The 26,559-nt window shown below is 35.5% G+C and overlaps 1 protein-coding gene across 1 annotated transcript in view; it reads right to left on the reverse strand.

Annotated features, from left to right (window-relative positions):
• Window positions 1–26,559, reverse strand: part of EYS (eyes shut homolog) — a 1,553,129-nt gene that overhangs the window by 258,429 nt on the left and 1,268,141 nt on the right. Inside the window, exon 30 of the mRNA XM_055330595.1 lies at window positions 10,385–10,534. Coding sequence (XP_055186570.1) covers window positions 10,385–10,534 — 150 coding nt within the window. The remainder of the gene's footprint in view (window positions 1–10,384; window positions 10,535–26,559) is intronic.

Raw genomic sequence — 26,559 nt, forward strand, 5'->3', positions numbered from 1 at the left:
ATAGGAAAGATAGTGAACAATTAGGAGAAATGAATAGAGAGGACATTTCAGGGGAGAAACTGTAGCAGTAGCTAAAATGAATATGGTAGGAAAATGTAGGACTGTGTTTGGGACCATGGCTTTGGTGGAATGAGATAGTCCATGTTGGTAATAGAGGATAAAGGTGTATAGGGAAGAAGCTGATAAAGGACCTTGATTATAAACCACATAATCTGTCCTCGAAAGAGATGATGATGGAAGGACTCCTTATAGATGTTCTGATTTGAGATTATTTCCTTTTAAGAGTATTTTAAGCAGGAAAATCTGAACAACAATGAGCTATGTGGGGTGGTGGTGAAATATAAGAGATCTAGAATAAAATTGTATAGGTGAGAAAACCTTGCTTCAGTTACTATTTACATGACCTTAGATAAATTAATCTCTTTAAGACCTAGTTTACTTTTCTCTTAAATGAGTATTACAAAAATAACTACTCCTTAAGGATATTATGAAATTTAATGAGATTGTGTGTAAAAGTATTTATCATAGTGCCCATCATGTAGGTGCAAACTATTATTACATTGCTGTTAAGGAGTGTGAATAAATGAACTAGATTGAGATTATTATGCTAGTGAAGTTTCCAGTACATCTTTATAGATACAATCTTGTTTGTTTGGATCCATCCAAAACTTATCAGCTATGTCTATCTCACAGTCATCCAGACAGACTTCTCTCCTGCTGACCTGATAACAAATTTGTTTTTGTTTTTTGTTTTTTGTAATACAGACTTTTTTGTGCCCACTTCATGGTCTTAGCCATTTGCTTCTTATACCACATAACAGACAGAGCCTGCTCCTGGTCCAAGTTCATCACTTTCCCATCTATGAAACTAAAACGAGATGAACTTAACAAGCAAGGAATTTCAAAAACATTTGCAATTAACCTATGGCCCAATTAACACTGAAAAGGCAGTGACTTTCAGAATAAGCCACTGGGAACATCTCCAACTTCACACAAAATATATATTTGTTGTCTCCAAAACTTCTTTATAGATTTTAAAGATGCATTGGAATATATGCTGTGTTATCATATAGCTCTGTGAATAGCTTTTGTATGGCATCTTTCCAAGAAATAGACAACTGGATAGTGCCTAAACCATGAATGTAAAGGAGAAATGTTGGAAGAGAGGTGAAATAATGGAGATTTTTACTTTCACTAAACATATTGTGTCTCCCTCAAATATATTCTTTGAACAATATCCATGATGGGAATTTAATAAATGTAAACTGATATATATGATATTTGAGACCTACCTATAGATTAGAAAACATACTGCTAGTAATGTACAAGAAAATTCCACAGGGAGAAGGAATAGATATGATGTCTTTGATCTTCCTGTCCATTAAAAAAAAGGAGTCAGCACATGAAATTTAACAGATAGAGCTGCGGGAAACTTTGGAGGACATCCAGGAAATAGTGCCTAAAATAATTAAATGCTCAGAGAACAAAACCATGAGGAAGTAAGTTTACTTAATTGGAAGGAGATATATCTGCAGAAAACTTCATTAAATTTTTTGAAGTGTTTTTGATGAAATGCTATAAAATAAAATAAAAAAGTAGTGAGCAATTTTTCTGGTCCTAGGGCAGCAATAGAAGAAATAGATTTATATGGATGATAAACCATAATAATAATACTAATCATTTGAGGAGCACTTGATGCTTTCCAAAAATGCTCATATAGATAACACTCATAAGAGCCTGTAGAGCAAAACAATGAGTGTTATTATCTTTATCTTTCAAAGAAAGGAGCAGACAAGACTTCTTTGTAGTTATACAGAGAATGCTTTGCTTCCTCACTTCCCTGTTTATAGGTGCTATTCAGGTGCCCTGTTCTCATTTTGAATTATAATGAACATATAAAAATATGTCATTTTTGCCCTAAATCCAGGTACACCCTATTTGGACAGTGGTCTACGGTCTAATGATAAATCACAAAATAGCATTATTTGTGATTATTTATGTCCATGCTGATACACAGCTACACAATTGGCATTTGGGGTTTTGATGTAATTAGTATTGAGTTCCTCTTCCTAAGAGTCACTGCTTAATCTTGTCACTGCTTTAGGTGATTTGGGACAAGATTAAGTAGAAGCATTTCATTAATATGGGTGAACTCAGTCCTCTAGTTAGTAGAGTGGGGGTTAGAAGGGGTGTTGTGATATATGCCTAGTTTATTTAAAAACAACATTAGTTTGCTTATGTATAAGTCAAACCCAAGGGTCTTGGACTTCATTAGCTATTAAGTGGTGATGTAGCCATGAGCCTCACCAGCTGTAGTGGATCCTGTGGTATGCTGCCATGAGTCTCCTAGCAATGGGACAAAGGCCCAAGTCCCCTTGACTCAATTCAGGAAACTATGAACATCCCTACTCCAGAACTTCCCTTAGAGTCAGGTGAAGCCTCTGTTGCAATTGCTCTGCAATTCAACTTCTACCTCTTCTCAGTGCTGTGTCTTTCAGTGACTTACAGATGTTGTTTTGAAAAGCACTCTGTAATAAGCTTCCTGCATGCAAATCCCTACTGTCTATTTCCAAAGAACCTGATCTAAGATAATGGTTATTAAATCTTAGTGGCTGAGACTTAACTGTAGGAATTACAGTCCATTATAGAATCTCCTTCTCCAAATATTTTTAGGAATCCTCAGGACTGCTTGCACATGTGTGTCCAAGGATCAGCCTTGCTCATTGGCAATTTCTGAAAAATTTTTAAAATATTTATTTATTTATTTTGGAGATAAAAAGAGACATGGGGGGGGAGGGGTGGAGGGAGAGGAATACTCAAGCAGACTACCCACTGAGCACAGAGCCCAATGTGGGGCTCAATCCCAGACTGTGAGATCATGACCTGAGACAAAATCAGGAGTTGGCTGCTTAGCAACTGAGCCACCAAGGTGTCCCACTCATTGATGATTTCTGCGCAAACAACCTAAAACTTCACCTTCTCTTGTTCAACGAATTCCCCACAGAGGCTATGCCAAGCTGGAATTGTGTTTCCATCATTTTCTCTGATGCTTATATACTAGAAGAGCTAGAATTTTCTTTTAGAAAATTTGCCCCTACTGCACTGTATTGGCAAAAATGAGTGTACAAGGCAAGCAAGAGAGTGATTCTTTGCTATTTTCTTCATTTGGGAGATGGGAAGAGATTCTCAGAGCATGGGTGAGTTCATCCCAGGCTATCACATAGGACTGGAAATTTTTTCCCTCCAAATGACAGGAGCTTTATTGAGGTGTCTAGTAAGCTCTTATGTGAATTTTTATGGTATTTTCTATAGGGTTTTGTCCTGGAATCTCCTTTGTATCTTTGTAACATCTTGTCTTTGAAGGTAGGATTGGAGTTCAAATATTACTAGAAATTAGAATTAAGCCAACTATTACCAAGTTGAAAAGTAGGAGGGACCAGGACAGAATTTATACCAAATACTATAAAACAAGAATTTACTGCCTCTTATGGAGGCATTAGATTATCTGAAGAAATATTATTAGATTATCTGAAGAAATATTATAAGTCTTTGTTCTACATTTATTGAGTTCAAACACTTTGGCTTAGTACCAGTACCTGTTTATGAAACCAGCTTTCAAATTTAAAAATTTAGTATATCTTTAGAAAAGTCTTAAGCTATTCTTAGAATCTGTGTTAGGTAGAACAGAGTTACAGATGTTAAATTGTAAAACAATTTATCTCAATATATGTATTCTTTTTATTCAGTATATTGATGAAGTCAAGGTCAATTTGTTGAGGAAGAAGCTTGCATAGCTTCTTTTAGCTTCATTTAGAAAGTTGAGTGGCTGGCCATTTTTTTAAATAAATAGGATTGTCTGTATTTCGAGGCTACTCTGTAAGAATTGTTCTACGGAAGTTAATTAAGATAAATATGTTGTCAAGGATTGAAGCCTACCACTAAGAATAGGACTTAAAGAACTTTCATATAAAATATCTTTCTTGGTAGTTGTTTAAAGGCAGTAATCAAATATCCTCTAACCATGATGATGGATCCCATTTAGGGGGAGCTGTGGGTCCTATAGAAGCAGGTTGAAAAATACATAGGATTTAAATCTGAATTGCCAATTTACCACTTCTTTACTTAATAAACAAATAATCCCTTGACATTTTCTCATGAATCTTATTTTTTTTAACATGTTAAATCCCTTTAGCTGCCCTGTGTGGCATTTGTTTCCTGTTACTTTCTTATATAATCTTGTCTTTTTAAAAAATGTTTTTATTTATTTGTTCATGAGAGACACACAGAGAGAGGCAGAGACATAGGCAGAGGGAGAAGCAGACCTCCAGTGGGGAGCCGGATGCGGGACTTGATCCCATGACGCTTGGATTACCACCTGAGCCAAAGGCAGATGCTCAACCACTAAGTCACCCAGGTACCCCTATAATCTTGTATTAAAGATGATATGTACTTGCATTTTAGGATTACAGAGAGAAAAGGCTTTTAGGGATTGAAGTTCATTTTGCTGTATACTCTGCCACTGTACAAGAATAGTTCCAACTTAATAGCCTTAACAGTTGTAGAAATCTACCATTAACAGTAAAGGATTAAGAAAATGTGAAGCTTTCTTCAGCATACATTGATAATTCTCAAAATAATTTCTTGGCTTTTATTTTAGTTTATTGTGATTCTCTGCATTAGAAATCACAATATTTGATGATGGTTTGCTGAAGAGCTAAATATCCTTTCACCTCAAACTTTATGTTCCCACTGTACTCAATCTCCATATAATTTCTCCCATGAGCCATGGTGTTATTCTATACCATGATGTCATTGTTTATCCTCTTTGATCTGCTGCCCCTTTGGTCAATTTCTAATCTTTCTTCAAAATATAGTTTATTTCTCATGTTACAGATGTACTTGTCAACTGCTATCTTCCTTTCTCTTTAGTAGGGTCTTTGTGGTTGCTCGGAGCCCTTGAGGGTCAATCAGTTCTCTGGCATCTTAGCACACTAGAAAATCAGGAGTTATGGACCTGATCTTCACTTTTGTAACTTTGTTAACAGCCATTCCATTTGGACAATTTGAACTGAACTGCACAATTAAGAGGAGTAAGCATGTGATTACAGTCAATCACCTGAAATTTTTTTATATTACAGGTTGGTTGAGTCCATAACTGACACATATTATCCAGTGAACATACTGTGTAGACTTAGCTTCACATTCAGATTATGATGTCTTTATTTAGAAAGCTCCATTCTATTTCTGCCTCACTGAGCACCAAACTGACACGTCCTTGTTTCTCAAGATATATGCAAATTTTAAATACAACCATACATGCTAGCAGAAGACTAAACCCAGACAGTACTGAAATCACCAACTTCTGGACCCACAGGCTTCTAAAAGATTTTCTTAATCTTACTTAATGAAAGAAATTTGATTTTTTTAGTGGCTATTCCCAATTCAAAACAAATAAGCTACATTATAACTTGCTGTCCAGCTATTATTGGACATGTTATATATGATTAGTGTATTAAGAGTGGATAAAGGAACAACAGCAATGTTTAGATATATGTATTTATGCACAAGTCAATGTAATTATGAAGTATTATGCTGTATTTCCCATATTTAGCTACAGTTTTCCTACATTTCTTCTAAGAAATACCAGATGGAAGTGTTGATGGAAAAGATACAGAAATTAATATTGAAGTGATGAAGTTTGACCTTTTTAAGATGAAAAGCTTGCCAAACTTTCCATATTGACATGGCAACGTTTTATGAATAAATCTAATATCTTATAGATTTAGCACAGTTCAAAAGTCACCATCTGTTTCAAGAAGTGAAGGTTCTTGCTATTACGTAGTTTCTGGGCACTAAGAGGAAGGCATGCAATCCATAGCTTTTATAATATTAACTATCAGGAATGCGAAAAACCTTTATATTTTAAAAAATCAGAGACATCAAAGACATTTGAGTTACTCTCAAAATTAGAACTGATAATACATTAAGGGTATTCTTTCTTTTTACATTAACTTGGGTAATCTCCTGATCATTCTCTGTATGGAGTTATATAGGCTAATAGTATCTCGGCAACAAGTTGTAATGCAGAGAATGTAAGTGGGGGAAAAAGGGAAAGCACTGGAGGCTGATTTTGAGCACAATTGTCTTAAAGGCCTCTGATGCTACATATAGGTATTATGAGAACTTGTCATTTGTTCCTTTTCTTATTTTGCACAAGTTATTTAACACTAAATCTCATTTGATACAGTCAAAAGTATTCCGACTCAGAATTCTTTTTACTTCCCATTCTTTAAGGTTAATGCTAGCTTGGCATTATCTAAATTTATTTTCTACTTTCTTAATCAAACAATGGTAGGAAATATGCTAATTAAAAAAATAAAAAGTAGTGTGCACCTATATGTACTCACACAAGTACACAAACAATATATATATATATATATATATATATATATATATATATATATATATACTTCTACCTATATGAGGTTTTTATTGCAGAGAAATGAGGCAAAAATCAGTTTATTCACAATACTCAAAAGCAGTTTTTTTCAGTTTATTTTGTTTTCTGGACCAAATATCTAACAAGGTTACATGTCAAAAATGCTTGCAATGCTTTTATCTGATGTTTGAGTTTGAGCAAGTTCTAAAATTCTTGTTGCCCAACTATTAGAAACTTCCAGCCTCTGTTCAATTGATTTTCAACCATGCATACATTCCTTTACTCTACCAGCTATTAAAAAGTTGTTGATTGGGATATGTAGTGCTGATGCTCATGCAATTCTTGGTCAAAATCCACTTGGTTTTGGCTACCCAAAGAGTTTGTTAACCAAAATGAATCACTAGATATTGGAATGTGCCTTAGATATACATGGATAATTTTACACCTCTGGATAAATCTTTGAGAAATCTAAGGAAGGGAGAATAGGCTGTGTGAATTTAAAACATGCAGATAACAACACACTAAATAAATTACCTGAGGAATGACATGGGACTTCTTTACAGAAGAAAATCCTGCATAGTCAGCTTTTGTATAGGACAGACACAAAAGGTGCCAGAAAAATTTAAGCTTCAGAAACTTTAAAAAGTATATATATATATATATATATATATATATATATATATATAGTAAGACAATTTTTCTGAACTTCTGCAAAGGAGAATAACCCTTGTGAAAACTAAGACTCTCTCTATGTGATCCCTTTCAAAATTTGTTGAAATGAAAGACAAACTGTGCATGAGTATGAATTATAATCTACCTGTAGTACTGTGATCTCTGCTCTGTTTCATTTAAGAAGAACTTCTATCTTGATACTGAATTGACCTCAATCACTACAAGTGGCTTATTCAAGTTTGTTCTATTTCTGCCATCTATCTACAAGTACAATGCAAATTTAGAAGGAAATACTCTCATGTTTATTCTCAGTGGCTAATAACAAACAAAAAATCAAGTCACCTTTTACATGTTTACCTTAGAGCTCATTCCACTCATTTTTGAAAATAAGTTCTTATCAATCATGCTATGGTATTTTATATCCAAGAACCCTTAAATATAGAAGAAATTCCAACAACATTCATATAGTTAAAAAGGACCTTAACTCACATGCTTTTTAAGGACAAATTTGTTTTGAATTTGCAATAACAAGTATCCCATTAGAGAGAATTAGGATAGCTAGAAAGAGCTGTACAGAAAGACCCTTTTAATGCTAACTTGTGCCCAGTTAAGGATGGAGAAGTAAGAGTGGAGCAAGCAAGACAGAGAGAGAAGGTGACATAACAACTGGACTATAGGGATCAAGCAAAAGGCAGTCATAGATCAAGGGACATACACTAAGGCAGAAATGAGAAGTCTCAATGTGTGTGTCTTTCCATTTTTCCTCCACTCTGGCAGGAATCTTCTCTGAGGTGGGTTGCATCTCATCACTTTAAACTTCTCAGGGGCTTTATGTTCTCATTTATTCCTTACTTTTCTATGTAGCAACACCTTCCGCTCAAAGTCCAATCCACAATTAAACATGCTCAAATCTCTCATCTTACATTTTTCTCGTCTTGACTCCTCACCTCTCTCTAGTGACCAACTTAACTCTTTTTGTACTTTCACAGTAAAAGTTATCGAAGAGTTGCCTAGTGTATACTGTTCTTCATATTCATTACATAAGCTTAACTAATTTATATAATATATAATATACAACATATAATATAGTCCTAGGTCAGCCTTTAACATAACCTACTGTCACCTCATGTCTTTGTAGGATGCTGCCTATAAGACAAAGCAGATTTGCATTTTTGTGTCAGTGGAGATATCTCTCACTTTCTAAATTTGAATAAAATTAATTGAAAGACTTGGAAAGCCCTTGGTCTTCAGTTTCACTAGGAGCATCAGTATTTTTAAAAGGATGGTTTCAACTTCAGGCTACCAAAGACTGCATGGTTTGAAGACCGCCTACTGGGATATTCACTACTTAAAGGCAAAAAAATGAAATCATCCTTTTAAGAAAGTTTGAACGAAACAGAAATTACTTCCTACGTGATCAAATGTGCCACTGTTTGTATGAAATGATTACATTAGAAAAGATAATGTTATCAATCAAAATGCCTTTTAAACTGCTTTCTAAGTTATTCACCTTCTCGTCTGGCTCTTTTTTTGTGAGCAACTGCAGCCTTTTAAAAAATATTGTATTTATTTATTCATGAGACACACGAAGAGAGAAGCAGGGGGAGAAGCAGGCTCCATGCAGGGAGCCGACTTGGGACTTGATCTCGGGTCACCAGGATCAGGCCCTGGGCTGAAGGTGGCGCTAAACCGCTCAGCCACCTGAGCTGCCCAACTGCAGCCTTTTGTAAGAGAGATGATTACAGTAATAGTTAAGTCCATTGCTCTGAAAATTTGTTTTGTCTGTACACAAGTCTCTGTTCCCAAAGGGTTTGCCTAATTTAGGAATAGTAATTTCATTGCCTGAGGGTAATTTCGTTGCCTTCTTGTCATAACCAACTGAACTACCCAGCCTAGACACTCTCATTTCTTCCTTCGTTCTAACATTTACTGAGCATTTTTTCTGTCGGATGCCCTGCAAACCGCATTAAAAATGAGAAGCTTACTGTCCCTGCCTGGAAGGAGTTTCCATTTTCAGATTGGTGTCAATTTTCTTGATTTTATTTGCAGAGTGATGCAGACTCTGGGAAAGCTTATTTGATTTATTTGACCTTCACAGGTTAGCCAAGATTCCTGCTAATCAGACTAACGTATCCAATTGTCATCTAACATATAAACTCGACACAATATGTTATTTTTAACTGACACAGAGTAACGTTAGAGACAATTATCACTAGATTGCTGTACTGATGAAGAATTTTAAATTCTTGGCTGCTACATGTAAATTGTGTCCAGTAATGCCCTTGGGATGTGACCATCATATTTAGCCATTTCTCTCTTCTGAGATTTCCTAATTCTGAAGTATGAATTAATTTCAAGACTGCCTTCCAAAAGTTTATATGCCCTACCTAGAAAGACATTTCCATTTAATATTCAATTTTTTTCCCCTACTGGATTCTCTTTTTTCTGTGCAGAGTCAATGACTACCTCCGTCCCTTCCCCACCGCTACCAATTCTGAACAGCTATTTTCACTCAAAAGATATTTTGTTAAACAATTGAATTTGATATCCTTTCTCTTTTTCCTTTCCTTCCTCCCCCTTTCTTTCTTTTTTAGAAAGGGGGAGACAGATGGGGAGAGGGAGAGGGAGAGAGAGAATCTTAAACAGATTCCCTGCTGAGCATGGAGCCCCACACTAAGTTGGGGCTCCATCTTAGGACCTGGAGCTCTGTCTCACTACCCTGAGTTCATGATCTGAGCCGAAATCAAGAGTCCCACACTTAACCTACTGAGCCACCCAGGTGCACTGAACTAGATCTTAATCTCAGCTGAATCACATGACTCTTTAACCTGTTTATTTAATCCATGATATATTTTTTAAAAGATTTTATTTATTTATTCATGAGAGACACACACAGAGAGAGAGGCAGAGACTCAGGCAGAGGGAGAAGCAGGCTCCCTGTGGGGATCCCGATGCAGGACTCCATCCCAGGACCCCGAGATCATGACCTGAGCCAAAGGCAGAAGCTCAACCACTGAGCCACTCAGGTGCCCCAGCTCCACGATATTTTCAAAGAAATTGATTTTGTATATAATTTGATTGCCATTGAGTGGTATCAAATTATACTTTAATTTGTACTTTTCTCCATCAAAATGAAAAAAATGATGGCAAAACAACTTTAAGATGGACCTTTTTGTCTTTCTTTTCAAATGTGAGTGGCTATCATACATACAAATAACATTTGAAAAATAAGGTTCAACACTATAATTCAAAGAACTACTGTGGAGGACTTACCGTACTGTGATGGGGACGAATACATTTGTGTTAATGCTATAATTAGCAGAAAGAGTCAAGATATTTTGAGAACTTCCACATCCATATTTAACCATGGGCCTTCCTTCCACAAGAAATAAATGAATAAAGTGTTGTCCAATATTCTTCTCACTACCTTTAAAAACAAACATTACATGAAATTAGTGATGAGATTTATATTTTATTCAATAATAATCATTCTCTCAACGAATGTAATCCCTGCCCTCAAAGAATAATGATTTAGTGAGATGGTAGGAATGTGATTAAATTATTCAATGTAATAATACCATATTAGGATAATACATTATTTTCTAAAGGCTGAGGATAGCATGGTGTTAACAGCATTGCCTTGATATGAGATTAACTTTCTGATTCTGTTTCTTAATAGCAAGATGATCTTATTCTGAGCCTCAGTTTTCTCATATGTTCTAATGGGCTGAGGAGAGCAAATAATTATTAGAACTACTGTGATAATTAAAATAATAAATAAAAAGCATCTGGCACCTGTTGAATATTATATAATTTGGTTTATTATTATTGTTAATTATTTGCATTTTAATTTTAATGTCTTTCATAAAAATTGAAATGATAAAGAAATATATAAAGAAGAAAAAAGGCATACTCTCCTTCCTCAAGCTCATTCTTTTATCCCACTTTGAGGTACTCCTTTCTACCATATATCTATACACATATGAATATTTATATAGCTCTAGTTTTATTTTTAAAAATGAAATAATGCGATAAGGAGCTTTATTCATCTTTCTCTTTTCATTTAATAATGAACTTTAGACATCTATGTAAGTACATACTTTTTAACATTTTTTTAAAAAAGATCTTATTTATTTATTCATGAGAGACACAGAGAGATAGAGGGAGAAACAGACTTCTCATAGGGAGCCTGATGCGGGGCTCAATTCCCTGGACCAGGATCATGCCCTGAGCCAAAGGCAGACGCTCAATCGCTGAGTCACCCAGGCGTCCCATTTTTTTTTAAACATTTTTAATTGAAGTATAATATAATAATAAATTCAAAAAAATCACTCAAATATTAAATGTACAGCTCAGTGAATTATTACAAGGTGAACCCACTCATCCAAATACCACCAACTTAAGAGAAAGAACGTTATCTGCATTGTCAAAAGTCTTATCAATCACTTGTTTCTTCCCTCTACCAAAAGTAACCACAATCCTGATGTTTTTTTTTTTAATTTTTTTAAAATTTTTATTTATTTATGATAGTCAGAGAGAGAGAGGCGCAGAGACATAGGCAGAGGGAGAAGCAGGCTCCATGCACCGGGAGCCCGATGTGGGATTCGATCCTGGGTCTCCAGGATCGCGCCCTGGGCCAAAGGCAGGCGCCAAACCGCTGCACCACCCAGGGATCCCAACACAATCCTGATGTTTAACAGCTATGGTTAATTTTGCTTGATTTAAAATTTCATATTAGTGAGATCATATTATATATATTCTGTTGTGTCTATTTACTTTTGCTCAATATTATGTTTGAGAGATAGCACCTATGGTAAGATTCATTTTCATTGCTTTAGAATATTCGATTGAATGAATATTTACAATCTAGTTATTCTTTTTGCTGTATATGAGCATCCTCCTTCCACCCCTTTTTTTGGTTATTATGAATAATGCTGCTAATGATAATCTTGTGTATGTCTTCTGTGCTGAATGAAGCACATGCATTTCTCTTGTGTATATGACCAAGAGCTAAATTGTTTATGATTAATTTAATAGCTATTGCCAGTTTTCCAAAATACCATTTTGATTTAACCCCTTACCAGCAGTAGGAGTTCCAACTGATCTAGTCTCACCATCACTTGGTATGATTGTTTTGCAGATTTTAACTACTCTGTATTTATTTTACTGTAGCTTCCAACTTTAATTTTCCTCATACTAGTGAAGTTGAGCATATTGTCATGTTTGGTGGCTGTTTTGATATCTTCTTTTGCGAAGTGTTAGTTTTCATTTCTTGCTCACATTTCTATTTGTTTGCTTTCTCTTACATTGTTGGAGTTATGTCTATGTATATATTTAATATCTAGGTCTATATACATATATGTGTATGTATAGCATACAAGCTCTTTGTTACCATATTTATTGAAAATACTTCTCCAATTCTGTGGACTGTCTTGCCAATTTAAGAGTGAGTTTTGTTGAACATGTGGTCTTAATTTTAGCATAGGTCTATTTATTATTTCCTTCATAGTTGTAATTAATGATTTTTATGTAACCTTTAAGATATCTTTGTTTGCCTTAAAATAATAAAACTATTTTATCTTTGGTAAGCTTTGTTTAAGATCTATACTGTGCCTAGCATTGATTTTTGTACATGATATGAAGCAGGGAGTTATGGTAGGTTGGATAACAGCCACCATAATGCCACCAAAAATAGTCATGTTCTAATTATTGCAATCTTATATGGCAAAAGAGACTTTGAAGGTGTGATTAAATTAAAGACTTTGAGATGGGATTATCCTGGATTATCTGGTTGGGTCAAGAATTAGTTAACATGTGTCCTGCCAAGAGGGAGGTAGAGGGAGAGCTGATAATGGAAGAGGTCGAGCTATCAGACTATAGAGGCAGAGACTGAAGTGATGCAGCTACTTGCCAAGGAAAGATAAGCAACCACCAAAAGCTGGAGGAGGCAAGAACATCTTCTCATTTAGAGCTTTCAAAGGAGTACCAACTTGATTGAAGCCCTATAAGACACATTTGGCACTTCTGGCCTCCAGAACTGTAAGGAAATTGCTCTTGTTTTAAGCCACTAAATGTGTGGTAATTTACTACAGCACCCATAGGAAAACACAGGGGCCAATTGTAATTTTTTCCTCTTTTAGTTTCCAATTGATCTAAAATCATCATAGCAAATAATTCTCATTATGTATTTACTGAATTCTCAGATAATTGTGAAATATATATTTTTAATATTTTGAGATTGTCTCTGTCTTACTTTTTTATTTGTTCTTGTGAATATACATCTTTTAAGATAAAAATTATTTAAATTATTTGTATTGTTTAAAAAATATATACCAGCAAAAGTGTACTAAACCAAACTGAAATTACAGCTCTTGCAAATGGCCAGCATTAGGGGCCCCTAGGTGGTTCAGTCAGTTAAGCCACTGAGTCTTGATTTCAGCTTGGGTCATGAGATTGAGCCCTGCAAGGGGCTCCGTGCTGGATGTGGAGTTTGCTTAAGATTCTCTCTCTCTCTCACTTGTTTTTTTTTTTTAAGAGTTTATTTATTTATTCATAGAGAGATACAGAGAGGGAGAGAGAGGCAGAGACACAGGAAGAGGGAAAAGCAAGCTCCACACAGGGAGCCCGATGTGGGTCTCGAACCCGGGTCCCCAGGATCACACCCTGGGCTGCAGGCAGCGCTAAACCACTGTGCCACCGGGGCTGCCCTCTCTCTCTCACTTGTGCCCCTACCCTCCACTGGCCCACTCTCTCTCTTATTTTAAATTTTTTTTTTATTTTTAAAAAGATTTTACTTATTCATAAGAGACAGAGAGAGAGAGAGAGAGAGAGAGAGAGAGAGAGAGAGGCAGAGATACAGGCAGAGGGAAAAACAGGCTCCACGCAGGGAGCCAGACATGGGACTTGATCCCGGGTCTGCAGGACCATGCCCTGGACTGAAGGCAGTGCCAAACTGCTGAGCCACCTGGGCTGCCCTCTCTCTCTCTTAAAAACAAAAAGTCCAGCATTAATATTTGGTGAATATCACTATAGATACAAAGGTTGATAAATGCACAGATATATAGAGATAATTTTTCATTAGAGCAAAATCATATTATATATGTATTTTAATTTAAAGACTCTTTGATAAACTTAAAATCTATTGAGAAACCCCAAAGAGCTTTGCTTATATGATTTGCATCTTTTTATTTATTTATTTACTTACTTATTTATTTATATATTTATGAACAAGCAGGGGGAGAGGAAGAGAGAGAATCTCAAGCAGGCTCCACACCCAGCATATAGCTTGGTGTGGGGCTCATGGAGCTTGATATCATGACCTGAGCAGAAATCAAGAGTCAGGCACTTAACTAACTGAGCCACCCAGGCATCCTGGTTTGCATCTTTTAGTATTTCTTGGATTAGAATTTAAAACTGAAAAAAAAATATTTAAGACAGAAAATTTTCAATCATTTATTGGTTAGCTTATTTAAACATCACTGTAATAAAATCCATTATATATTAACCTACATAACATATTTTTGAAAAGTAATTATATTTTCCAAAACAAAAATAATAGTGAGAGGAGGATTATTCTATGCTTTTACAATCATCTTCAATGTTAAGCTTAATAAAAGCTGTTAGATTCTCATATCCATTTCTCTTTTTTTTAAGGTTTTATTTATTTATTCATGAGAATACACAGAGAGGAGAGAGAGAGGCAGAGACATAGGCAGAGGGAGAAGCAGGCTCCATGCAGGGAGCCCGAGGTGGGACTTGATCCCAGGTCTCCAGGATCACGCCCTGGGCTGAAGGCGGCGCTAAACCGCTGAGCCTCCCGGGCTGCCCTCTCATATCCATTTCTATATTCAATTTGTTGTGAATTGTTGTTTTGGTTGAAGTAAACGAACTACACAGCCTCACACAGAATGTAATTGGAAAAAAAGGATTATTTAAGTTGTCTTTTTATTTTGTTTTTTAAAAGATTTTATTTATTTGAGAGACACACACAGAGAGAGAGAGAGCATGAAGGGGGAGAAGGACAGAGGGAGAAGCAGGCTCCATGCTGAACAGAGAGCCCGATGTGGGCTTGATCCCAGGACCCTGAGATCATGACCTGAGCCAAAGGCAGACACTTAACCAATGAGTCACCCAGGCACCCCTAGATTGTCTTTTTATATATATACAAATTGAACAAGTGGTAGTTCCTTAAAGTATAGCTGAAATGTGGAATCTGTAACTATACTAATAATCTATATTCTCTGTTACATTAAAATCCCTTTGGTTTTTCTTGTATTCTATTTATTTTTGTAAAGATTTTTTTTTATTTATTCATGAGAGACACAGAGAGAGGCAGAGACACTGAGGGAAAAGTAGGCTCCTTGCAGGGAGCCCAATGCAGAACTCAATCGCATGACCTCAGATCACACCCTGAGCTGAAGGGAGATGCTTAACTGCTGAGTCACCCAGGTGTCCTGGTTTTTCTTGTAATTTCAATGAATATTTTATCCTTACATGACTTTGTAACATCATGCATTGGTTATCTGAAAAAGGTGGATTCACTGAGTCATGGGTATCTTTCAAATGTTGACATTTTTATATTATATTAAACAATCATATTAATAAAAATTACTACTGAACCCATCAGAAAGTATACTGAAGCTCTGAAGCTCACTGTGAAGAATATGTTTTCCAAAATTCTAATTTTTACTAGAAAGCTTGAGTTTTATCATTGGGAAACAAATACCATCAGCTGCTTTCCTTAAAATGACAGGCTTACTTAGTTTTTGAGAAAATGGCTGCAAAACACTCAAGCCTGAATAATCATAGATTATCTTTTAGTCATTTTTCAAGTCATGTTTTCATAATGGCTACTTCAACTAGCAACTTAAAAAATTTGCCAAGGGCGTTTTCTCAAGACAGCTATTTTGTATTGGTATGTATCAGACTTGCCTTATATATATTTTCCCTTTTATGTACAGCATGTTAAAAAGTTGTATATATATAGGGATAGAGAATTTTAAAAATTAATGCATTTATTACACCATTAGGACATTTTTCTGTCCATTTTTACTTTGAGTGCATAGGGGAGTAGAATAAAATGACTGAGTATGATCTGGGGGCATTGTCATGAGAGTGGTGTGCGAGATTTTATCTATTGTGACCTTTGTACCTTGAGTGCAAATGTCAATCAAAGCAATGAAAAAGGCACATGTCTCAGTTTTATTAAAAATAATTTTGAAAAAAATGTTGGTGTCATGGACATCTGAAAGGGTCTTGGAGATACTCAGGGATCTAGATAAACTTGAAATATCTTCATATTAGAGCTCACACTAATTTGAAAAGAAAAAAAAGAAACTAGAGTGAAACTAAAGGTATCTCTGAACCACAGATAAATGTTTCTCTAACATCTCAATAAGAAATGTGAGGAAACCTAAGTTATCTCTCCCTCATGTCTCAGGCTCTCAAAGAGTGGAACACAAGCAACACTTGGGTTTCAAAGAATGGTTCAGAGAAAGGTATCAGGGGAAATTCTGAAAGAATCTGAAATAGAAAAAAAAAAAACAAAACAAAACTAGCTTACCCATTCATGTTCTCTTCACCTTTCTTTACCTTTGAGCTATTTTACAACTCTAAGTTGGTGAAAACTAATAATAATTCAAATTATTCTTATCTACAGCAATGCAAACTAATTGTATCTGGTGAAATGTAACTGATTATTTCCCTGTAGGTAGACTTGCTTTCCATCTATTTGTAAATCTGCTTCAAAATTTCTTAATCTTATATACATATATCTCTGTTTCTTGACTTCTTTGAACTGATTGTAGTATCTTATCAGTTCCATCATTAATTAATAGGTTAAAAAAATTATGGCTTGTGTTCATTTTATATATCTTTTTGAAAATTATCCTTTAACGAAGGAAAATAAGTTAATTTTAGTTTTTGCAGCTATGAGGTATATTAAGAGAAATTATATTATATATATATATTATATACATATATTACATTATATAATAGCAATAAAACCAAAATCAACTCCAAGGAGAAAAATTTGCCTAGAGTATAATGTAGAGGCGATCCCCCTGGTGTTAAACAACATAGCAGTCTTGGACTGGACAGAGATCCTCGCATTTATGGATGATCAGTTGGGAAGGAAGACAGGAAAGGATTCAAAATACAACAGAAAATAAGATAGGAACGGGGCATACAAAATCTAAGAAATAAAAATAGATTTTCCATAGAGTTCTTAATGCTATAGAACTTATTAAGAATATAAATTTAATAAGAGAAACACAAAGTGAAATGTAATACAAAATAGTAAGATTAAATCAATATTGCAGAAGAAAAATTGGACAAAACAACATCATTAAAGATTTAATAGCAAAGTATGAGTAGCAAAGGGCATAATGAACATGGTTGAAAATCACTCTTTTGAGATTCTCCTAAATGTTACTTTCTAGAGCCCACTCAACCCACCTAGGTTTTTATCACACTTCTGAGGACTTCAGCTGTACACCCCAAATTAGTCCAGTGCCTGACAGAGGGTGATGCAGCTTTATGTTTTCTGCCTCTCCTTAGATCCATTAGCAGTTTTTTGGGCTTCTATTCCTTAGTGTTTTCCCTTATTTTCTCCATGACTTCCTATTCAGTTTCTTAGGCTGCTTTTCTCTGAATTTGAGAGCATAATTAAGAATTTAGTATTACCTTTGACTCATCTTTTTACTGAAGGGAAGAGGCTGGGGGCAATGAGAACACATTTAGAAACACAACACTCTGTACCAGCATCTTGTGTTTTCTCTCCTTGGATAAGGTTTTATCATAAAATGGCATAAAATTGTTTTTTCTGGAATTGTTGGCTTGTTCTCCACCTTCCCTTCCTTTTTGGGAGAGGGGTGGATGGTTCATTTTGTTATGCACTAAGGGACAGTCTGATATTCTCTTCCTTTCTCCATTTTTACTCAGAAGTTTCTATTACTTAATATTTCTAAAATACATTATGATTTCAGACTCATATTTTTGAGATAAGACTTAAAAAATACAATATATGGAGTATAAGAGAGCTGAACATTTAGGTCAAGCTGTTGTGCCATATGTACAAGGTCTGTTTTTCAAAGCTTCAAAAAACTGAATTTTAAAGATTGATTATACACATTAAACAAGATATATGTAGTACAATGTAAGAATGAGTTATTTTTAAAGGAAGCTCAGCCACTAAAAAGGACAGGGATGAGCAATCTTATCCAAATACATCAACATCCCATTATGAATCAGAGCTACCCTGTGATATAGTACACAACAAGGCAGCTTTAATAAAGATAATGGGAATGGAAATAAACAATTAAGCATAGTTCTCCCTACAGTCTGCTATATAGTAAGTATAGTTTTAAACTTGTCATTTGGACTTATTCTATTAATAAGCAATTTCTTGCTTTATGTAAGAATACTTTTAAGGAAATTCAGAGTGTTTTGTTGGTCACATGTGATGGTAGTGGGGTGGTGAGGCAGGGGCAATGGAAGACCTGGGCTATTGATGTATTTGCATGATTCAATAGCAAATTATCCACTTCAGGAAATATAGGTCATATTTTTTTGATAGGCTGATTTTTTTACTTTTGAATCAACTGATTTTGTATCGCAAACCTATATTCTGCACTTAGAGAAGAGCTAGGAATAAACCACTCAAGGAGAAGTTGTCTGGTTTTCACAAATAGTACTGTTTTATATTCCTATGTAGGGAAAAACCCACTTTTCTACTTTGTTTTTCTTTCCCTTGTGTCTCCTTCACTCCTCACAAACACTTCACTTCTGGTTTCCAAATGTGTGGAGTTTTTTCCCCACACCAAGCAATTATCTGTGACACTACTTGGGTGTCCTACAATTTAATTTAGCTTAGACACTATCTACCCAGAGACAGTGTCAGACCCTATATGTTAAGATCCTCTGTCCCATAAGACTGCTGGCCCTCTCCCCAACACATGCTTCAGACGTCAGCTTCAGACACCAGTGCTTCTCACCACCTGGCTACAGATTAGAGGTCCAAAAGTATTTCTCCTTGGGTTTGATTAATTTGCTAAAGTTATTCACAGAACTCAGGGAAACACACTAACTAGTTTATTAAAGGATATTACAAAGAATACAGAAGAACAGCCAGATGAAGAGACACATAGGGTAAAGTCTGGGAGGTTCCAAGAGCAGAAGTTTCTGTCCCTGTGGAGTTGGGGCACATCACCTTCCTGGTGAGATATATTGACCCATCTGGAAGTTCTCTGAGCCCTGTACCATTGGGATTTTGAGGAGGCTTCCTCCTATAAGCATCATTAATTGTTAACTTCATTTCCAGCCCCTCTCCCCTCTCTTTTTTTTGGGGGGGGGGCTTGGACTGAAAATTCTAAGCATCTAGTAGTAGCTTGGTCTTTCTGGTGACCAGAACCCACCAAAGAGTCATCCAGGAGCCCACCTAGAGTCCCCTTATTAGAACATAATATGTTCCTACTGTCTTTCTCACTTATGAATTTACTAGGGTTTCAGGAGCCTGATGTCAAGGGACAAGGTCAAAGACAAATATTAGAACAAGAGATGCTCCTATTGTTCTTGTCACTTAAGAAATTACAAGGGTTTTAAGAGCTTTGTGCCAGTAACTGGGGGCAGAGACCAATACATATATTTTCTATTATCTCAAAGTACTAAAGACATATTTTCAAACACAAATATAATAAAAAATGGAAAAATAGTGGCAATTAGTAAAATCAAATATAAAATTTTCAAAAATAGAACTACTAAGGAAAATTAGTAAGTCATGACTACTATTAGATGTATATTCTTACATTAAACTTTATAGGCCGAGTAATCCATATACCACATTAAATTAATTCATCATTGCTCATTAAACCCAAAGACATCAAGAAAATGTGAATCTCTCTCTCTCTGTGATACATGACAAATGTGAAAAGTGTCTTTTCCCCCATAATATCCAATCTCTGTTGCCTTTGGACAGAACTTGAAAGCTGCAGAAGATGTCAATATTAGGCCATTGAAGGGAAATCATTCTGTTGTTTCACTGAAAAGACATTTGACAATCCATTAGCAGAAAAGTATGACATACCCTTTTGAAAGAGTTCTTTATGCTTTTAGGCCATGTAGTAATTTTTTTCAATGACTTATTTATGTCTTAAGTTTTTTGAATATTTATTCAAAAATATTTTGAAACTTTACAAAATGTATAATTCCTGAATTTTATTTATACTAATGAAATCACTGATTGTATCACCTGATTTACAATTTATAAAAATGGTGCTTAGAATAATAAACAGTAATGATTACTTAAAAATTTAGATATCATGGTATTTGAGAGAGATAACCCTAATAATTTTGAGTCTAAAATTTATGAACTATATATAGCCTATATTTATATATATTGTATAGTATATATGTATATATTTAGTCTTATAAGGAAAGAATAATAATGAAATAAGCCAGAGAGGGGGAAAGAATGATATCCTACTCGTTTTTATAATTTTGGTTTGCTTGGTTATTATATTGGGTTGTAGATCTAAAAATTTCTTTTTTTTTTAAGATTTATATTTATTTATTTATTTAAGAGAGAGAGATAGCAAGAGAGAGCATGAGCAGGGGTCAGGGAGAGGGAGAAGAAGACTCCGTGGTGATCAAGGAGCCGGATGCACGGCTTGATCCCAGGCCCATGGGATCATGACCTGAGCCAAAGGCAGATGCTTAACTGACTGGGCCACCCAGGTGTCCCTAGATCTAAAAATTTCTAAGCATAGGTACTGTATCACTTCATTGAAATACTGAAGATAGAATAATTATTGTACTACTTCCATTAAAAATTGGTATTTTTCTCTATTTGAACTATTGTAATGAATACTCCCAAACATCAATGACAGTTTGATTTGAGATCATGTATAAATAAACATTCAGGAGAGATTCACTGGTCATCAGTTTGAATTAAAGTAAAGTGCAACATCATTCCTTATAGGACTAAAAATGATGAATAAGATAATATGTTTATTAAGTCAGATACATAGATGGTCAAATTTGGAAATTTCTATAAAGTGACATGGATTCCTACCTTTTCTCATTAAAACAAAACAAAACACCACACCTTTATATGGTACTTCATATTTTTCTTTTTAAAAAAGATTTATTTATTTGAGAGAGAGAGAGTGAGTACTGTGGGGTCAGAGAAAGGGGCAGAGGGAGAGGGAGAGAGAATCTTAAGCAGACTCATGCTGAGTGTGGTTGAAGTGGGGCATGACCTTTGACCCTGAGATCATGACCTTAGCTGAAACCAAGAGTCAGATGCTTAACGAACTGCACCACCCAGGAACCCCAAGTACTTTGTATTTCTCAAAACACTTTTATATACATTTTTCAAACCTTGTGAACTTGAAAATAAAAATTGCATCGGTATTATTTTTCGTCAAACCAAAATACAGAACAGTTAACTCACAGCTAACTTGGGTTCGAGTCTATCTTTGGTTACTGACTGACATTTCCATCAGGACTGCCTATGGCACAGCAGTCGAATGATCTCCTCATCACTGGTGCCGCCTTCATGGCATGTAATAAAAACTAATCTCTGAGCTTGCACTGAGTTCTCTGTTGAGTTCTCTATTGAGCACACATGTTTTTTCTGCAGTTTAAGAAATCCCCTTTCCTGGCTCTCCTTAGAGGGCTGCATTTGTCTACAGCAGCAGCAAACCTAGCAGCAATCTTAGTAGCAGTGGCTCAGGGTTTGAAGACATTTTAGAGCAACAGGGGCAACACAGGCAGTAGTAGCACGTAGTGAGTAGGTAGAACCTGGAGAACGTGGCTGGGGTGACCTAGTCAGTTAGTGAAAGAATGGCAGGCAGAGACATTCTAGGAGAACTGATACATTCAGGCAGCAGCCTGGCACACACAATTAATTATTAACACATGCTTATTACATGCTGCTGCAGAATGGCTCTGGGCCAGTTAGTTGTGCTTCACCAGGAAAGAAAATATAACTCATAACACAAGATTCTTAGAGGAAATGAATCCTATTCATTTCATTTGGATGAAATGGATAAAAATGAAAACCAAAAACTGCATCTACTGTTCATTCCACTACTATCTCATTCCTGATTCCAAGATATTTTTTTTATAGTCTAAATATTCTTTTCCACAGTGGATAAGTCTGTCATATGGATGCAATATTAATGGCACCTATTAGACAAGAATATAGCATCCTGGGCATCAAATTCCCAAGACTCCTTACCAGGCAAGTTATAAGGGAGGAAGGGTTAAAACATTTTCTGAAAAAAAATATTTAGTACTTACTTCATGTTGCCATGAACCAAACACAGTTTTCAGTACATTAAATGTGACAACTCTTTCCATCCTTACAACGAATTTTTCATATCTTTGTATTATTGCTAATAATATGATTCCATTTTACAGATACTGAAGCACAGAGATGTTAAGTAACTTGCCCAGATGGTGGAGCCAGGTTGTCTAGCTCCATAGTAATTTTCTTAATAACTGAATTATACTGTTCTTGAGATGGGCATGGCAGGAATTTCAATCCCTGAATGGGCTCATTTGTTTGCTTTTGCTCCTTTCTGTCCACCAGAAGCAAGTTTGTTCCTCACTGGTCCATTTCCTGATGTAATTACCTCAGAAACAGAGTGTATCTCTCACTGATTTATTTCTTCATAAATTTCAATCACAGGAATAAGTTTAATTTCTCTTAACACAGCTGTTCTCTTTCAAGAGAAGTTTAATGAATCACATCATTTTAGGTCAAGGGTTGGCCAACTATGGCCCATGGGCCACATTCTGCCATTGCTTGTTTTTTTAAGTAAAGGTGTTTTTGCAACACAGCCACATTCATTCAGAGCCACATATGGTCTATGGCTGCTTTCGTGCTACAGTGGCAGAGTTGAACAGTTGTCACAGAGACTGTGTGGCCTGTAAAAATATTTACTCCCTGTCCATTATGGAAAGAACTGCCAACCCCTCTTCAGTTCCTGGTTGTTAAAGTAAACCCAGGATAAAATTATCTTTGATTTAAGCTACATTTTGAGTAAACCCTTGAAATACGCACCGTTTTGTTTTTGCTTACTTACTAACAGAATAATTTCCTAAAATAAGGTTTCAATGTCTATTAATTTTTCATCATAAGCATCAAAGTTAGATAAGTCACCAACAGAACTTGACGAACAATTCTAAAAAAGCTTACTCTATGCAAGGCACTGGTGAAGTACTGAGGAGGTGGGAGGAACAGAGATTTAAAACACAATTCCAGATTATGAGGTGTTCCCTATTTAGTGAAGAGGCATAAGCACAGATTTCTAACGTAATGAATCTCTTTACTCAGCCCTAGTTTTTAATTTATACTCCTATTATAAGACCTATCACAGTCAGCTTTCTCATAGAATTATGTACATATTATCTCTCCCCTAAATGGTGAGAAATGGGTATAGGTAATTTCTTATTCATCTTTGTATCTAGCTCACAGTGCCTAGAAGGGTGTGATGCATTGTCTAGGCACTCCTTTAAAATTTGTTGAATTTGACTTTCCTGAATTATAAAAATAAGATATGATGAAAAGCAATCTTTGTGTATCCTATAAATGGCAATGTGTGAATTCATCCATCTATGCTTTCAACTCCACTCCCACCCATCTCCGTCTGGAGCAAGCTCCATTGGGAGCTATTAAGGAGGGACAAAGATATTCAAATACTTTTACAGTGCACATTGTAAAACTGATTAAAACTGAGCACACTTTCTTCTCCAGGAAAAGATGTTTAATATGTTGTCAGGAAATACTGTAGGATTTCATTGGCCTTGGTATAATAAGTATCTAATGAAGATATTGTGTATTCTACTGGGAATCATTTTATAGAGAAGGGCAGATGTTAAGATTCTTTAGATTTTATTTGTTTTCTTCAGCAATATCAGTAATCTCTTCTTTTAGTCCTCCCTAAATGTACAAAGAAGGAGGCCCCAATGACCCTACTTGTTCTGGCCATTTCTACCTGGAATAAATACCTAAGACTAGTCCTTCTTTTACTTTCTTTCTGAAATACAAATATTATGTAATATGAAGATTGCTTCTGAATCTTGTTCTCTCACTGGAGTTGCTCATGCAATTTGCCTCCTGCAACTTGGTCAGATGTCTGCTCCTAATTCTCAAAGATCACATGCTTCCAAAGGGCATGCTTATTTCTTTTCAAAGAAGTAGCACAGAATGGATTCAACTGCATAGTAACATATCCCATGACGAAACCCCCTGATTGATAACGCTTGCCGAATAGAGCTCATTTTCTGAAAGTGCACCTAAAGAGTTTTGTGTGGTCTCATCCCTTCTCCCGTGACCTATTAGTAGCTCCTTTGACGGGGTTCCAGAATTCTGAATTGCTTCAGTGGCAGATTCAAAAAGCTTTCTTTTCATCTTGACTGCTGTTCTCAGAGCTGTCTCTCTCCCACAGAGAGTTCTTTTTTAAACCATCCTTTCTAAGGATTTTTACTGTAACCCCATAAGGATTCCAGTTTTATCTTCCTTTTGTTCCTTTTCAACATCAATTAGTTGGTGAGGCAAACTGAGAAAAAGATAAATCTACAGTTTTGAACTAGGAATATAATTCAAAGCTGACACTGGCTCACCAACCTGATATTCCTCTATCCTTTTCCCTTTAAAATTGGGTGATGTAAAATGCAAGGGTTCAATACGTGTTTGTAGCATGGAATTGAGTTTTTCCTGAGATGTCCGGAAATGAAAATGACAAAACTAAAAAAACAAACAACCAAGGAAAACAAGACAAAAATCAACCTCTAGTCTCTAAAATGAAACATCTGTTATAATTTTCTTACTATTCTTAATTGCTCCTACATGTAATATACTGATTTCAAAAGAAAGAATATCAGCCCTTAAGTCAAGTTAAGGGACATCTTTTAAACCATGGATGTTTAACTAAATCACAAAAATCTTTGCATTCATCTGTGTGAGGCTTTTATGAAGTTGATAAATTCGAAGAGGACTGAGAGCAACAACTCCATGAAACATTCTGCTGAGGTATTCCCAACAGTGTAGGATTAAATTACCACTTTACAAATGAACAAAAAGAATGCTTTACAAACAAAAATATTTTCCCCATTTATAGGCTATGAAACTCTTGTGAGTAAACAGCTTCCATGTGTCCAATGCAGGGACAACACTTATGTAAGACACAGAAAGAAACTGATAATCATTACAATGGCACCGTTGTTTTTTTTTTTTTTTTGATTGTTTTGTTTTACTAATAATTTCTAGCTTGATTTTTTCTTTTTTGGTAGATCATTGAATACAAAAGGCAAAAATAATTCTATGGCACTAACATCAGTTTGGGTTTATTGGTTTAAATTAAAGTACCAACGTGGACAGGGTATATATAATATATATATATTTGTATACATATACACACACACACACACATACACACACACGTATTATTGTACTTATTTATTTATTTTTATGGCATGTATTTTTATGGCTTTCAAAAAGAGCACATTGAGTGAAAGTATAGATATGAGCCAGGAGCACGAGCCCAGAGGAGAAGAATTCCCAGAGGTTGGCTGCTTCTTTGGCTGTTTTTAGTAGGTAAAAACATACTTTCTACAAAGAAACACCTTTTTATTCTTATATAACTTTAAAAACTGCAAAGCCAGAAAATCACTTTGCTTTGGGACTTTAAATTATTATGTTTGTGTCTTTTGTTCTGTGTTGTGTTGTTTCCTTTCTCCTGCAATGTATTATTACTTCCAAATTTCATAGTTGTCCTCCACAACTTAGGTTTTGTATGTAAAACAAATTTTTCTTTTTTCTTTTCTTCTCTCTCTCTTTAAATATAAATACACCAGACATTCTAAAGCAATTATTTATTTATTTTTTTAAAGATTTATTTATTTATTCATGAAAGACACATACAGGGAGTGGCAGAGAGAGAAGCAGACTCCTCACAAGGAGCCTGATGTGAGACTCGATCCCGGATCCCAGGATCACGCCCTGAGCCAAGGCAGATGCTCAACAGCTGAGCTACCCAGGTGTCCCTAAAGCCATCATTTTTTTTTTTAAAGATTTTATTTATTTATGAGAGACACACACACACACACAGAGGCAGAGACACAGGCAGAGGGAGAAGCAGGCTCCACAAAGGGGGCCCGACCGGACTCGATCCTGGGTCTCCAGGATCATACCGCGGGTTGAAGGCGGCGCTGAGCCACCTGGGCTGCCCTGAAGCCATCGTTTAAACATGGTTGCTTACACTTCTGGGACATAAATAATGCTGGTCTAGTTCTGACATTAGTTTCTTTCTAAAATAAAACAAATTTTCAGTTCTAATGTTCAAAACTTCTAGTTGCACTTAGTTTTCCAAAAATCCTTTTTTTTTTAAAATAAGATTTTACTTATTTATTCATGAGAGACAGAGAGAGAGAGAGAGGGAGAA

Source organism: Nyctereutes procyonoides, unplaced genomic scaffold, assembly GCF_905146905.1.
Source record: "Nyctereutes procyonoides isolate TBG_1078 unplaced genomic scaffold, NYPRO_anot_genome, whole genome shotgun sequence".
In the NCBI taxonomy this organism is placed as follows: domain Eukaryota; kingdom Metazoa; phylum Chordata; class Mammalia; order Carnivora; family Canidae; genus Nyctereutes; species Nyctereutes procyonoides.